Raw genomic sequence first — 16,016 nt, forward strand, 5'->3', positions numbered from 1 at the left:
GAAACCGAGTCCAGGAGAGGGACAACCAAGAATTCCTCTCAGCTGGTGAGACTATTCAAGTTGCTAAAGCTACCTGTATCATTGAAAAACCTAGAGAGGTAACTCTTGATTCCATTTGGGATCTCGTGGCTGATCTGGCTACATCCATAAAACCTCAGTTGGCTTTGCTGGAAAGTAAATTGCAAAATCAAGAAACTGATGTTAAGAATTTGAGGGCTGAAATGGAGGATTCAAAGAACTCTATAGTGAATATTCAACAAGAATTAAAAGTTTCAAAACAACTTAGTGAAACACTAGTATAAGATCATTTAAATTTACATAAAAAACTGGAATCCTTGGAAAACTTTTCGCGTACTAATAATTTGTGACTGATTAATTTCCCTAGGATGGCAGTTGTGCCCCCTAGGGATATGTTAAAACGCTATATGACAGAGATTTTGGAAATCTCTGAAGATATGATTCCACCATTTACCTATGTTTATTATTTGCCATCAAAAATTAAGGCACAGCAATCGCAATTCCAAGATGATAATCAACTGCTCAATGTATCAGCAATGCTGGAACTTTCTGATCAAGAGGCCGCTGAGGCGGCCACATTACTTATTACAGTAGCCCTTGCACCAGATAAAAACTGGTTGCTTCGGCTTTTCTTTAAGAATAAACAGAAAGATTTTCTTGGTCATAAAATATTTATGTTTCCAGACCTGGCACGGGATACACAGAAGAGGAGATGTGAATTTCTTATGTTAAAGCCAGGGGTCATCTCTCATGCAGGGACTTTTTTTCGTCGTCACCCATGCAAATGCATAATACATTATCGTATGAAAAAATATGTTTTCTTTGAACCTCTTCAGCTGACAGCCTTCTTGGTTGGAACTCAAATGGATAAAGGGGAAGTTTGAGTGCTAATTTCAATATTAAGGGACATCCTTTCTCAGTCGAGCGATCTTATTTTCTTTATGATGTTTAGTATTACTTTATTTATACTCACAATTTAATCTTGGATCAATTTGAGGACTTGAGTTGAAGTTAAGCTAAGTTTATATTTTTCTTATATAATTTTGCATTTGAAACAACAGTGCGACAGGTGTTTTAGGCGCGCTAGTTGTGTTTAGTTGTTTGGTTGTTTGTTTTTTCTTCAACATTCTGTACAAGTGGATACTTGAATTATTAATTTGAAAATTATAAATAAAAAAAGGAAGAATGTACAACAGCTATCACTCATCTCACTTGACTACTGCAATTCTGTTTATTTGGGTCTACCAGAGTATGTTACTTACAGTAAGTATTGCAAATGGTGCAAAATTCAGCAGCCACGTTATTGTTGAATCTAAAAAAAAATATGAGCACATATTTTGCTCTCGCTTCATTGGTTGCCTATTGAATGGCAGATAAAATTTAAGGATACTCAACACACCGGGGATACTTAATAACCAAATGTGTCACTAAGGACAATGTGATACAATGTAACAACCAAAAGGAGTCCTCAATGGTTAATAATTCAAATACAATGTAACATGTTGGGGGGGGGGCTTTGGGGGGGTAGTTTGAGTGCTCAGAAAAAAGTTTGTGAGAGGCCAGACTTAGAGCAGAGCTCCAGTAGCAGAAAAGACTCTCCTTTTTCAATCATAGCACATAACATGGCTTTGCATTTGATAAGTTTTCAACATCTTGCATTAATTATTGTAAAAAAAATTATCTGCGCTGGAGCGGGGCAAAGGCTTAGGCAGGTCTCGACACGTTTTGCATCCAGATGACTCAGAAAACCTAACACAGACTTTATTGGTATCTGCACTTTATTGTGGAAAATAACAGAAACTTAACATACTTCACTAATAGCTAAACACGTACACTTTGGTGTAGTCATCTACCAATGGTGTTCCAAACACTTTGGTATAGTCATCTACCAATGGTGTTCCAAACACTCAAGCATTCAATGTCTTCTTGAGATAGTCAGGATAAGGTCTTGTTGAAAGGAGCTGAATAGCATCTCAGGCCATAGAGAGGAGGACCCAGGCTCTTAAGACACTCTAAACACTACATTTATGGTGGAAAGTGTGAGTCCATCAAAACCCACCAAAATCTTACTCTACTGCCATATAAGTGCCACTTACAGCTATATTGGGGTGGTAGAGAACTGGGTATAGTAGGTTTGGGGGAGGTTTTGGAGGGATCACCATACATTTTAAGGGGATTATGGTGAGATGTATATCTGGCACCCTTTATGTGAAGTTCATAGCAGTGCCCTCTATGGTACCCCACTGCTCTATTGAGATGTCTATGTGGCCTGTCCATTATAATGCTGGCCCCTCTCATATCTAAATGGTCTAGATTTAGATGTTTTCAACATGGATGTTTCTGTGGCCTCACACTTCCACCATAAATGTAGTGGTTAGAGTGTCTTATGGGCCTGGTTCTTCCTCTCTATGGTTCACTAGTCAACTCAATAGGTTACTTAAGACACCTGTGTGCTACTCTAATAGGCTTTCCTATACTTGGTGGTGCTGTTCTAGAGACAGGTATGTATTTTTCATTCAGAGAGTTATGGGACAGGAGGGGTGTGTGTGTGTGTGGGGGGGGTCATTACTTAATCCCTCCAGAGGTAATTTGGTCAGCCGGGGTAACTTTTTGGCACTTAGATGCTTCTAAAATAGGTCTAGCTTGGAACATCTAAGTTCCATCTAGGATGTCCTGCAAAAGGTTTGATTTTGGCCGCAAAATGTCCAAGTCTAACCCGGCCCCCATCCCACCCAAAACACACCTCTAACATGTCCCTTTCTGAGTTGGACATTTTGAAGGTTGAAAGTCGCACAAAATGTTTAATTCTTTGTTTCGATTATCGGCACTTGGGTGTTTTGTAGAGAAAAATGTCCTAGTGCTGATTTTTGGACATTTCTGTATTTTGAAAATGATATGATATGCAGTATTAAACATTATAGAACTATTTATTTAATTAAAACATGACACCAATCCAGAAAGCACATTCTATTCTAACCTAAAATTTATGATTAAATGTTAACAAATACTGATTTTGTTGATTACTTCTGATCAGTAGTAATATAGGACAATTGATCACATCTGCTTAAAAACTGGCATATAAATGAACATTTTCTTGTTGGTGGTATGCTAATATTATCTACAAATACCTTGATTCTTCACTTGCCAGAAAATAGACTACAGCAAATTCGGTGTTCATAAAAGTATTGTTAATCTGTGAATATAATAACAAAGATTTAATTAACTAAGATGTACCGGTAATTGTTAAATTTTAAAACCACTTTCAATAAAGGCAAATTTGCTATGTCGTGTTAATTTTATTGTTACATTCTTCATTGTTATCATTTTACAGTATATGTACATTATAATTAATAAGTTAAATTTAAAAAAAACATGTATGTACAAAAGCATGGAATATGACAGCAGGCAAGAACCCTAAGACCTATCCAGCCTGTTCACTTTATTCATAGAACAAAGGAAAAAACTGCAGTGATGATGTACAAGATACCAAGGGCTCCTTTTACTAGGTGTGCTAGTGGTTTTAGTGCACGCGCTAAACGCTAACGCCTCCATAGAGCTTGTGTTAGAATTTTTCGTTTAGCGTGTAGTTTGCACGCGCTAAAAACACTAGTGCATCTTAGTAAAAGGAGCCCCCAAGTCTTTAATGAAACATCATAGAAATAAAAATAAATACATAAAACAGTTTGCATCCAAAAGGATTGATGAATCCGGACCCTCAAGGGTCCTAATGTGAGCAATTGAAATATATGTGAGTAAATTGACAATGGTAACAGCAAAGGAATAGTATCCAGTGAATGCTGTGTGTGATCCAAAGTGTGGTGGTGTAAAGCATGCATACGCAAAGTATGAAGCAATCATGTGCAAAATTTGAAATGTGATGGTAATCATTGCATAAAATAGTATTGATGTGAGCATAACAATGAAACAGTGTAAATCAAGCCGAGTGTGCAAGAAATAAACCTTGCGTATGTGGGATGTGGAGTTAGCGAAACCAAGAATCCATAAGAGATAGAAAATTTAAATCGAGAACAATGAGGAGATATATAGGCATATATCAGAAGATAGAATACATCCCTAGATTGTGTTAATACATAAAAACTGGATGGATAACAACTGGACAGAAACTGGAATCAGCTAAAAGAAGTGTCTGAATCCATTAACAACAAAGGGAAAGGATTAGACAGATAAAACTAAAATCCAGTTTAATTGATACAGTGAAAACAGAATAAAGAGGGTACATGATTAAAAGACAAAAAATGGTGGTGACATATGGAAAAGCATATTAAATCAAAATGCACTGAAAAAATGTAGACTGTGCACAGCAACCGGTGTGACACCTAGTCCAAAAAACCGGACAGGAATAAAAAGGTGCAATTTGAAGAGAAACAGGGCTGGTGCCTTGATAACCATAACGAACTTGCTTTGTTTCTTCAAGCTTCGTCAGATCCCGCCTCATGTTATCCACACCCTCCAGAGTGTCTACTCTATTACAGAGCTTGGTATCATCCACAAAAAGACAAACTTTGCCAGACAGTCCTTCCACAATATAACTCACAAAAATGTTAAATAAAGCTGGCCCAAGGATAGATCCCGTGGCACTCCGCTAACAACATCCTTTTCCTCCAAGCAAACTCCATTTACCATTACATTAAATTACATTGGTGTCTTCTATCCCGCCAATACCTTTCAGTTCTAGGCGGTTTACAAAAGAATTGGCCTGGGCATTCCCAGGGAGATTACAAGGTTGATAGTTGGAAAATGTATTAGGATCTGGGGAGTCGGGAAGGTTAGTTAGATCAATTGATAAATTTCTTGAACAGTATAGTTTTCAATTCTTTCCTGAAGGTTTTGTAGTTGGGCATTGTGGTCATCAGATTGGAGAGGTGGTGGTCTAGTCTTCTTGCTTGGGTTGCTAATAGTCCGTCATATAGTTTTTTGCTTTGCATGCCTTTGACTGGGGGGGGGGTAAAGTGTGCCTTTGTTCTCCTTGGTTTGAATGTGTTGTTCCTGATTAGGCAATTGTTTAGATAACTTGGTCCATCTCCATTCAGGGCTTTATATAAGGTGCAGTAGAATTTATATTGTATGCGTGCTTGTACTGGGAGCTATGCGAGTCTTGGATCGCGGAGGTAATGTGGTCATATTTCTTCAGCGAATATATCAGTCTGAGAGCTGTATTTTGTACTGTTTGTAGTTGTTTTAATATGTTGGCAGGGCATGGCAGGTAAAGGATGTTACACTAGTCCAGGAGTCCGAGGATTAGGGACTGGACCAGGAGTCTGAATTGTTCGTTGTTGAAGTATTTTTGGATTTGCCTTAAGTTGCGCATGACTGCGAGTGCTTTCTGGGCTGTTATGCTGATTTGAAGTTGCATGGTGCAGCCTTTGTCGATCATTATTCCCAGCAGTTTTAGGATGGGTTGTAGGGAATATATGATGGAGTTTATTTCTTGGTTTTGTTATGGTTGGGGTTTTGTTTTTTTTCTAGTAGGAATTTGGTTTTGTCTTGGTTGAGCTTTAATTTGTGGTCTCTCATCGATTGTGACACTGTTTCTAGTGTTATGTGTAGTTGGTTTGTAGTGTTGGGGGTTGGATTGGTTGTAAGGGAGGAGTATGGTGATATCATCTGCGTAGCTGTATAAAGTTAAGTTTAGTTTGTCTAAGCAGGTGCCGAATGTGGCTGTGTAAAGGTTGCCTTGTGATGGAGGCAAAATTGGTGCTGAATTCAAAAGGAATGGGATAAACTGAGTGGATCCCTAAGATCTAAAGAATGGAAATCCAGGTTGGAGCAAATCAGCTCAAAACAGCTGAGATATAACTGTTGTGCTTATGCTAGGAAACGATGAGGCAAGGTGTGGAAGGTATGACCCCTCAAAATAGAAACAGGAATGGAGAAAACAACTTACACTGTGCAACAGGTACAGCCCTGACAAACTGAATCGATGGACTTGCCATCATCCATTACGTGTTACATTTTTAAAAAATAGGGAATCACATCAAATGTTATTGGAACGTCGTGAAGTGGTGGACATGTCGACCAAGGCGGGACGATTGTATTCTCAATGTTGGTACCCCTTTAGTTTGACTTTTACACCTTACGTCCAAAATCAAATTTGGGGTACTTAATTGATTTTATTCCCTCTTTTTGCTTTATCCTCAATAGACTTTGTTACCGCTGCTGCCAGGGTGGGAGGGAGGGTGGGAGGGTGGTCGGTTGGGTGGGTGGGGATTGGATTTGTGTAAGGTTTGAAAACTATGCTGTGTTTTTATTCATTGCTATGTTTGTGATCTAATAAAAATGATTTAAACATAAAAAATAGGGAATCTAGGATCGGTAAAATAAACTTATTACCCCTATTCTGTGGTCCCATACTATTTGGTGTGGGAGTTTTATTAAGAAATATCGCCCTCCCCATGATATAACATTAGTAGCACTATTAGAACATTTATTAAAACTATGTAAAAAAGCCCGTATATCAAATTATTAAATCAAATCATTCTGTAAGATGATCCACTCACAAAACCCAATTAAATTACCCAGAGTTTTCCACATCAATAAATCAAAAACCATATTCTCTTTACCCATTTTTCAGTCAGCCTTGATATGATTTTGGTGACACTGTCATCCTCTTTGACACCCAGGACGGTAATGATGATTCGGATGATATAGAAGGTAACTGCAAATCATTAGGACACAAAATTAACATTAGTTCAAATCTTCATTCAGTGGGGAAGTATTGGGCTACTGTTAAGTTGGGTTATTTTACCACAAGCCAGATTACCAACTTGTGGCAATAACTCAAGAGTAGCCCACGGTGATAATTTCCTCCCTCAGTTTTTCCCCCACTTACATTTTTATTGCAGAAAATCAGATCATAAAAGCACAAAGAAGAGTCAAGACAGAACAGAATTATTTCTACATTTATCTGGGTGGGTAATGCTAAATACAGCAATTAAAGTCGTCAACCATCCTAAAAATGTCACTCCTTATCTTAAAAGTGCCTACTGGCTAGCCATCCAACATTGACATGGTACAGTAATGTGTGCTGAGTTGAACACCTCTCAATCATTTTAAAAAGGTGGCTCCTGTTATCTAATCTGCTGTCATGAACGGTCTTTACAACAGTATTCACAGTCCCAGTCAACTCAAAAAGCAGAAGTAGGACCCAAAATGAACCCCAAATCTCCTGCTCTGTGATCTACAGTGCTAAAACAACTGAAAAATTCAGAGTTTAATTCTGCGTTGCAAAAAAAAAGGAAGACCACTTAAGGCCACCAAAAGTTGCAGTAAAAATTGGCCTTAGCGCGTTCATACACAAGTTTTTCCCAAGCACTAAGGCCATTTTTACCGTGGCCATAAAAAATGATTTTGAATTTATTTCATTAATGGCTGGGCATTAATGTTCTATTAGTGCACAGCCATTTTTGTAAATTACCATGGGAGCGCATACCACCCCCTATTTTGTAGGCGGTAAGGGCTCCTGTGTTATTCATGTGCTATCAGTTAGTGTTAGGTAATCTAAATGATTAGCGCAGGAATGTACACGCTCTACTTGACACACACCCTAAAAAACTTTTTAAAATATTTAGCATGCAGTTACCGCATGCATGACACTTATTTTGGTGCCTCAAATGTTAGACCTGTTTCTGGGTATATTTGATTCCAAAAATGACACCAGTTTTCTCCTATCAGCTCTAGTTTTTGAGATACAGAACATGTGCCATATACTAGAGAATGACACGGTGACAAAATTCATCACCGTTCCCGTCCCCGTGGATAACCGCGGGAAACCATCTTCATGTCATTCTTTAAGGAGAGAGGGAAGAATCAGAGTATAATTGGGCACAACCACTGACCCGCAAGCTTTGCTTTGAAGAATGCTGGTGTAGAAGGACTGAGGTTGAAACAGACACTACAGAATGACAGTCTCTGGTTTCCAGAGCAGATATTGTGATGTCATAATGCCTCATTCCACCAGTGCTTAACAGCCAATCACATCAGTAATGTCACAATGGCTTCATTATCCTTGGCTCACATAAGAATCAGAGTATGAATGGCCACAACCACTGACCCGCAAGCTTTGCTTTGAATAATGCTGGTGTAGAAGGACTGAGGTTGAAATAGACACTAGAAAATGACATGGGATTATTTCCCGCGGTTATCCATGGGGACGGGAACAGTGATGAATTTTGTCACTGTGTCATTCTCTACCATATACCACTCTTCACTTTGCTCACCCATTAAAAAATCAGGATATTTTAATATAGTGTTTAAATTAATGTGCAGAACAGAAGAGTCACCTCCACGAATCAGACGCAACAAAGCAAATAGTAGAGTAACTGAGCTATTGAAGTGAATAAAAGAGTTCTGAAGAATATTTAATGCTCACCAGTCTTGATTGGACATCTCCAATGTTTGCTTTGTTGTGTTTAAATTAATACCTTTTAAGCATGAAGGAAACATTAAAAATTAAAAGAAAAGTGTACAACATGAAAATCTACTCATTTCATACCAACATCACAAGTTTATGATACAAATTTTTCAGTCATTCGACACACAGGAAGCTCCTTTTGTAAGACTTCCGAGAGTAGGATCTGCCACCACAATCTTGCATAAGGTTATAACAATAGTCTGCCCTCATGTGTGCATCCCGTCTTCCTTGGTATCTGGCTTACATTGTTTTTATGTTTTGGTGAAATCTTTCACCTTGCTCTTCGCTTAAGTCACCAAGGTTCTCTGGAAATGGATTTTAACACTTATGTTACAGCCAAGCCTGTTGAAATGAAAGAGAATATCCTCTACTAATTTTGTGTAGTTGCCTGCTTTCTTGTTGTCAAGAAAGTTTTTCACAACAAGAACAAATGAAGACCAGGCACATGATTCAATTTCATTCATTGATGCTATGAAATGCGGATCATTTATAAGTTGTTTGATCTGTGGACCATCAAAAATTCCTGCCTTCAGTTTTTCCATGGTGAGTCCAGGTATGTATTCAATGCACGAGCTGTCTTTATTCAAAGCCTTTACAGATTGTTTCATTAGGCCTAGCTTTATATGTAGTGGTAGCAGTATGATTCTATCTCATGCTACCAAAGATTCATTGATTACATTTTGTCCTCCAACCACCATATATTCCCTCGGAGGCCAATCTTTTTTTGCCCAATGCTCATGTTTGGCTCTACTATCCCAAAGGCATATCTACTATCCCTTAGCCATATCTAAGAAACTAGAGCTGATGTGGTCTATCCAATGCAATTTTCTGAATCAGCACCCCAAATGACCCCAGGAACAGGTCAAAAACCCAAGGCACCAAGATTTTTTTGTTGTTGTTGGACTATGTTATTTTAAAAAAGAAACAACAATAAAAACAAAAAGCTAGTTGGATAATGGATAGTTTTATTACTCTAATGAAAGTTTAAAGAGTCAACATTTTTGGGGTCTCAGAAAACTTGAATAGAATTTGTGGGCTCCGAGTACTTCTGAAAGTTTTATCAAGAGCCTAATAAAGATATTCTCTACCAATTTCATTTTGTCTATACCTAAAATATTAACTAGAACCCATGAAAAGGATAATTGCATAAAATAAGAATTCTCTCCCAGGTTACAAAAATGCTGTTTTACAGTTTCCTACCATGAGGTGGCGCAGCAGGGGCATCAGATGTTGAAGTACACACCGTAGTCTGTGGCGCTGTCGTGACTGAGGGACTTGAGAGGTTTGCTGGAAGAGACAAATGTGTCCTTGTTGTTTCTGCTGGATTTGCTGTCAGATATGACAGTGGACATTACATAAGCAAAAAGACTTATGAGGGAATCCTGAAAAGTCCTCAGCCCAACCAACCAATTTCCTAAATTCTGAGCGATATTTTGTCACTGTAGCTGAAAAGAGTGTTATCTTATTTTGTTAAGTGCCAATTTTCAAAAAAAAGAAATTCTATGTTTTGACATTATTTCAGGTCATTGATTGAACCATATCCACATTATTCTCTTCTTGGGTGGGCTGAGAACATTTCAGCACCCCCTCGTATACTGGGAAACAGAGGGAAAAGGATCTCAGTGACAACTAGAGAGAAAACTGGGGCATTTAGACAGACCCAGAGAAAAATCACTAGCAAAGGCCATGTAAGCAATGGGATTGATGCTATTTAACTTATTTATAAACGATCAGGAAATTGGAATGATGAGTGAGGTGATTAAATTTGCAGATGACACTAAACTGTTCAAAGTTGTTAAAGAGCATGCGGATTGTGAAACATTGCAGGCAGACCTTAGGAAATTGGAAGACTGGGCGTCCAAGTGGCAGATGAAATTTAATGTGGACAGGAGGTTTGGCTAGGGGCAGAATGGGCGGTACTGGGGTAAAATGGGGCAGGGCCAGGTGCTCTCTTTTTTTAAAGAGGAAATCTGGCAATTCTGAGTCTAATTGCTTAGTAGTAATGCTTTATACTGCCATGCAGAGGCACATAAGTTCAATTCCTGGCTTAAGAGTTCAGCTCCCCGGATCAACCAGGAATGGGATGGTGTGAAAGTAGCATCCATAGACTCTGGTAGTCATAGTTGTTATAGAATAGTGACACCTAGTGACCATAGTTAGGGACCACAATTGAATGGCCCTAGAATAGGGTTACTATGTGGCTCCAGAAAAAGGAGGACGGATTGAGACATCCAGGTTTTACTTCCATTGCTTTCAATAGAAGTAAAGCCCAGATGTCTTTCTGTCCTCCTCACTTCCAATGCTTTCAGTAAAAGTAAAACCTGGATGTCTCAATCTGTCCTCCTTTTTCTGGAGCCATATGGTAACCCTACCCTAGAAGAAGCGCTGTTAATGGCCCTGGGCAACAATTGTCACTACAGTACTTAGCTTAAGGTGATATAAAATGGGGAAATTCTTTAATAATTATAAATGAAGGCTCAGGTACCAGATTCCAGCTCTGGTTCAAGCACAACTGGAGGTATAGTTATAGTGCAAAGGAACAAGAAGACAGATCAAGATCAATAAATGGATATGGAGAGCAGTAATTCTCAATCCATTCCTAAGACACACCCAGCCAGTCAGATTTTTCAGGATACCCACAAGGAGTGTACATGAGATAGATTAGCATACAAAGGAGGCAATACATGCAAATTTGTCTCATGAATATTCATTGTAAATATCCTGAAATCCTGATTGGCTGGAAGTGTCCTGGTTGAGAGCTCCTGATATAGAAGATAGTTTACAGTTTTGATTAAGTTTACTATACTCCAAAAACCAGTTTGTGAAAAGTTTGTTTTGTAAATTTAATCAAATAAGTTTCCAGTTAAACCAAGCAGAAGAATGTCTAACTTTCAAACTGGTTTTTAACTTCTTTTTTTCTGAGGGGAGGTGGGGCAGGGGAGAGTTCTAACCTTCGGTACCTAGGGCAGATTTCTGCATAATTTATGTTTCTGTATGTACAAAAGAACAGCTTACTGATCATAACTTTTAAAACCACGTCACATAAGCAGTCATTCATTTGCAAAAGTTGCTGCTCAAATAATTCAAAATGACAAGGTACACTAAAGGCAGTATTCTTTCTATGATAAGGTTTCTCTTGTGACAGTCTTGATGCTTTGATAAACTTCTCTAAATTAATGGCCTTGGAGAGAATGAGAGCCAGAAGGCCTTGAGCATGCGCAGATGCTCAAGGCCCAGCCCAGGCAAGAGATGGGATCTTGCTGTCACTCGCACCGGCAAGCACAGATGGGGTAAAAAGCCGCTTCCAGCACGGGGGTGCGATGCGGTTCTCGTGGAGGGGGGGGCGTTTTGGGGGAGAGGGTACGATGCCAGTTTGGGGGGGTGCAATGCCGGTTGAGCGGGGGAAGGTGCTCGTTTATCGGGACATGCTCGGTTTGCGAGTTAAGGTTTGCGGGAGTGTTTTGCTCGTCTTGCAAAACACTCGCAAACCGTGTTACTCGCAAACCGAGGTTCCACTGTACTTATCTCATCTTATGTAGCCCCATTCAGTGTATCTATTTAAGATGAGATAAGTTATTTATTGGCTCTAAGTATATATATTTATTCAAAAACTATAAAATCAATTCAAAGGCCGATGAGGAGGCTGGCTACTTTCAGGCTCGAGCATATGATACTCGAGTGTAGCCGCTGAGGCCGTGTATGAACACTCTGAAAGAAAGTTTTTGAAATGTTTTGAATACAAGAAAATAAATGATCATGAAATGATGTAAGCAATAAGTGATATTAAGAACACTAAGGGCTCCTTTTACGAAGGCGCGCTAGGGCTTTAACGCGCTTAATAGTGCACGCTACATTGCCGCAGGCGCTAGACCTTAACGCCAGCATTGAGCTGGCGTTAGTTCTAGAAGGGTAGCACACGGTAATTTTCTGCATGCACTAAAAACGCTAGCGCACCTTAGTAAAAGGAGCCCTAAGATATAGGAGAGTGCGGTATTTATTGATATTTTTTTACATACTGATAAACTTCTCAACATTGGTTGTTAAAATGAACAGGGGTTTTTTTTTTCTTCAGATACTACACTTCCCTCTGTAACCCAACAGTTACTGAAAAAGACAGTTCAGTTATAAAATCTTGTCTGTTAAAACAGTAAAGTTTACTAGACCAGTGTTCTTCAACCACCGGTCCACAGACCAGTGCCGGTCCACAGAAATTTCCTGCCGGTCCACAGGGCCAGCACATGCATCAGGCCCAAAACAGTGTTCTTCAACCGCCGGTGCGATCGATGCAGTATTATCTTCAAGCCAGCTCCCTCTTCCTAACTGATTCAGTGCACAAAGCCACGGGCAGAGGCTCCTACGGGCATCCTGCGCCTGAACCGGAAGCCTTCTCTCTGACGTTGCAACATCAGAGGGAAGGCTTCCAGGATGTGCAAGGTGCAAATAGTACTATTATGGGGGCGGGGTCTGTGGTGGGGTCTTGTCCACGACTTAGCCAGTGTTCTTCAACCGCTGGTCTACGGACTGAGATCCACAGAATAATTCTTTTATTTCTGCCGGTCCATAGAAGTAAAAAGGTTGAAAAACGCTGTACTAGACAATGGAAGAGAGAGTCCGGAGATTCCGTTCTGTTCATACCGAGCCACTGGAGTCGACTGCCCCCTCCCCCCCCCCCCCGCAGATTTGATGCCTTGAAGGGCTCCTCAACGACAGGAAAGCAATAAAAACATATCTCTTCACCTAACCCACCCTGCCCTTGACCGATGCATTACAAAGAAATGTGAATTGGCAGCAGTACCCGGTATGTGTCACGTAAGGAAAACTTGTATTGTAAAATCGTATTCTGTAACTATGGCAAATCCAACCTGTAAACTGTCTGTGTGTCAATTAGGATAAAACTTGTACTGGAAAACCTGCTCTGTAAGGATAACTATGACAAATTGTAACCAGCAAACTGTATATTATGCATATTAATATTAAACTCCTAGTATGTGTCTAGATAGGATAAAAACTTGTATCTCAAACTTGTACTGAAATTACGGCAAATCCTATGTAAATTGTAACCTGTTAAATGTATGTTTAACTCAGGGATCTCAAAAGTCCCTCCTTGAGGGCCGCAATCCAGTCGGGTTTTCAGGATTTCCCCAATGAATATGCATTGAAAGCAGTGCATGCACATAGATCTCATGCATATTCATTGGGGAAATCCTGAAAACCCGACTGGATTGCGGCCCTCAAGGAGGGACTTTGAGACCCCTGGTTTCACCTGTTCTGAGCTCTTTGGGGACAACGGGATAAAAAAACAAATTAAATAAATAAATACACAGTGAATTAGCTCAGCGAGAGAACTCTCTAATACAGGGGTGTCAAAGTCGATCCTCGAGGGCCGCAATCCAGTCAGGTTTTCAAGATTTCCTCAATGAATATGCATGAGATCTATGTGCATGCACTGCTTTCAATGCATATTCATTGGGGAAATTCTGAAAACCCGACTGGATTGCGGCCCTCGAGGACCGACGTCGACACCTGTGCTCTAATACAATGGTTCCCAACCCTATCCTGGAGGACTACTAGGCCAATCAGGTTTTCAGGCTAGCCCTAATGAAAATGCATGAGAGAGATTTGCATATAATGGAAGTGAGAGGCATGCAAATCTGCTCCATGCATATTCATTAGAGCTATCCTGAAAACCCGATTGGCCCGGTGGTCCTCCAGGACAGGGTTGGGAACCACTGCTCTAATACACAATGTATATTGAGAATAATAAATAGTACTTGGAAATGTAGTGGATGAAGCAGGTTCAGTAGCATTGGCTGTGGGAGCTTCAGTTGAAGGCATAGATGTGGATATAACAGTGGACGGAGGCGCCGCAGCTACTGATGATGTGGTTCTCAATGTTCGATCAGGCGTCACTGTTGATGTTGTTCCCGCAGGTGTCGCTAAAGATAAAGATAAAAGGCTAATTTTAATTTATCTTGAAGCAGAAATGTCATTAGCTTTAGTACAGTGGCATATCTAGACTTTCAGTTTTGAAGGGGCCTGAGCCCAAAGCAGATAGGCACGCCCAAAGGTTTGACCCACACCCCACTCTCTTCCCCTACCCTGTTCGCCATACCACCCCCCAAATCCACCACTCAAACTTTAAATACTTGAGCTGGTGGGGAACCCAAGCCCTACCAGCAGAAGAGCTCCTCCTCCAGTGGCTGGAAACTGCCCAGTGCTTGTAGTCAGCAGAGTTTTCTGTGGGCTCTTACTGTGCTCCCCCCCTCCCGCCCCACATACTTGCATGCTCAATTTTTGTGCATGAGCGAAAAACAAGCACGCATGGGGGAGGGGCCAGCATGGCAGTAGCCCATGGAAAGGGCCACTGACCTTGAGCATTAGGGAGTTTCCAGCCGCTGAAGAAGGACTTCTGCTGGTGGGGCTTGGATTTCCCATAAGCCCCAGCAACAGTGCTACAGTTTGAGAGGGGGGGAGAGGGAAGATCTGAGTCCTTGTGGCTACATCACTGTTTAAGCTAGATGACTGCCAAACAATAAGGGTGTCCAGTTCAGTCCTGGAGGGCTGTGAGCAGAAGTATGCCCGAGATTGCTTTGTCCGCTGCCGCCACGGAATACAAATCTCAGACGGACTCTTCAGTAGCATAGCGAGGGTGAGAGGTGCCCCTTCCCTACCCTCATCTCCACCCCTCCTCGCTCCTTCCCTGGTCCCCTCCTGCCATGCGCGCTCCCCCTTCCCTTCCCCCGTACCTCGAGTTGTTCACTGCCGCGAGCAACAAGACCTTTGACGTGCTCCTCGTGAGCCCGTCGGCTCTTCCTCTGATGTCACTTCCTGTGCGCGGCACCCCGAAGCGACATCAGCGGGAGAGACGGCGCGGTCGCGAGGAGCACGTAGAAGTTGTTGCGGTGAACTGCTAGAGGTGCAGGGGAAGGAAAGGGAGACCGTGCATGTGGCGAGAGGAGGAGTGGGAAGAGACGGGGGTTGGAGAGGATGAGAGGTGCTGACGTCCCCACCAACATGGCACCCAGGGAGGACTGCCCCATCCCGCCCCTCCCCTTACTACGCCACTGGTACTCTTTAAAATATATATGGAGGGCCTGATCTGTCTGAGTCCCTCAAGGACTGGAAGTGGACATGCCTGCCTACACATATGGGTCCTGTTCTTCATCCCTAGGAAATTAGCTTCTCTGATTGGAACCGGCAGAGCAAACTTTAGGTTGTCTGCACCAAACAAATTTTAGCTGCCTCCCTCCATGTATATTTGTTGCATTTTACTCATACCTGCACTTTGTAAAATGCATTAGAACTTTTTAATGTATGTGACAACTGACCTCAAAACATTCGAAGTCTCACTAAAAAGCTGCATTGGTTGCCGATGGAGGCCAGTTTTATTTAAATTTGCAAGTATCTGTTTTAAATCAATTTTTGGTATATCTCCAGGTTACCTGGTTTTCCATTTCTCCTCAAACTATTCCAATAAGCCTACACGTAGAGTTCATCTATTTACATATCCTACCATAAAGTCTTGTTGCTTCAAGAGATTTCTTGACAGAACTCTCTCTTTTCAGGC

At 40.9% G+C, this 16,016-nt stretch overlaps 1 protein-coding gene across 1 annotated transcript in view; it reads right to left on the reverse strand.

Moving 5' to 3' along the window:
• ADGRG4 (adhesion G protein-coupled receptor G4) overlaps window positions 1–9,801 on the reverse strand; it is a 109,274-nt gene extending 99,473 nt beyond the window's left edge. The window contains exons 1-3 of the mRNA XM_033946863.1: window positions 9,693–9,801; window positions 6,600–6,694; window positions 3,147–3,211 (exon numbers count right to left, since the gene is read on the reverse strand). Of these exons, the coding sequence (XP_033802754.1) occupies window positions 3,147–3,211; window positions 6,600–6,694; window positions 9,693–9,801 (269 nt within the window). The remainder of the gene's footprint in view (window positions 1–3,146; window positions 3,212–6,599; window positions 6,695–9,692) is intronic.
• Window positions 9,802–16,016: the final 6,215 nt, after the last annotated feature.

Source organism: Geotrypetes seraphini, chromosome 5 (genome assembly GCF_902459505.1).
Source record: "Geotrypetes seraphini chromosome 5, aGeoSer1.1, whole genome shotgun sequence".
Lineage (NCBI taxonomy): Eukaryota > Metazoa > Chordata > Amphibia > Gymnophiona > Dermophiidae > Geotrypetes > Geotrypetes seraphini.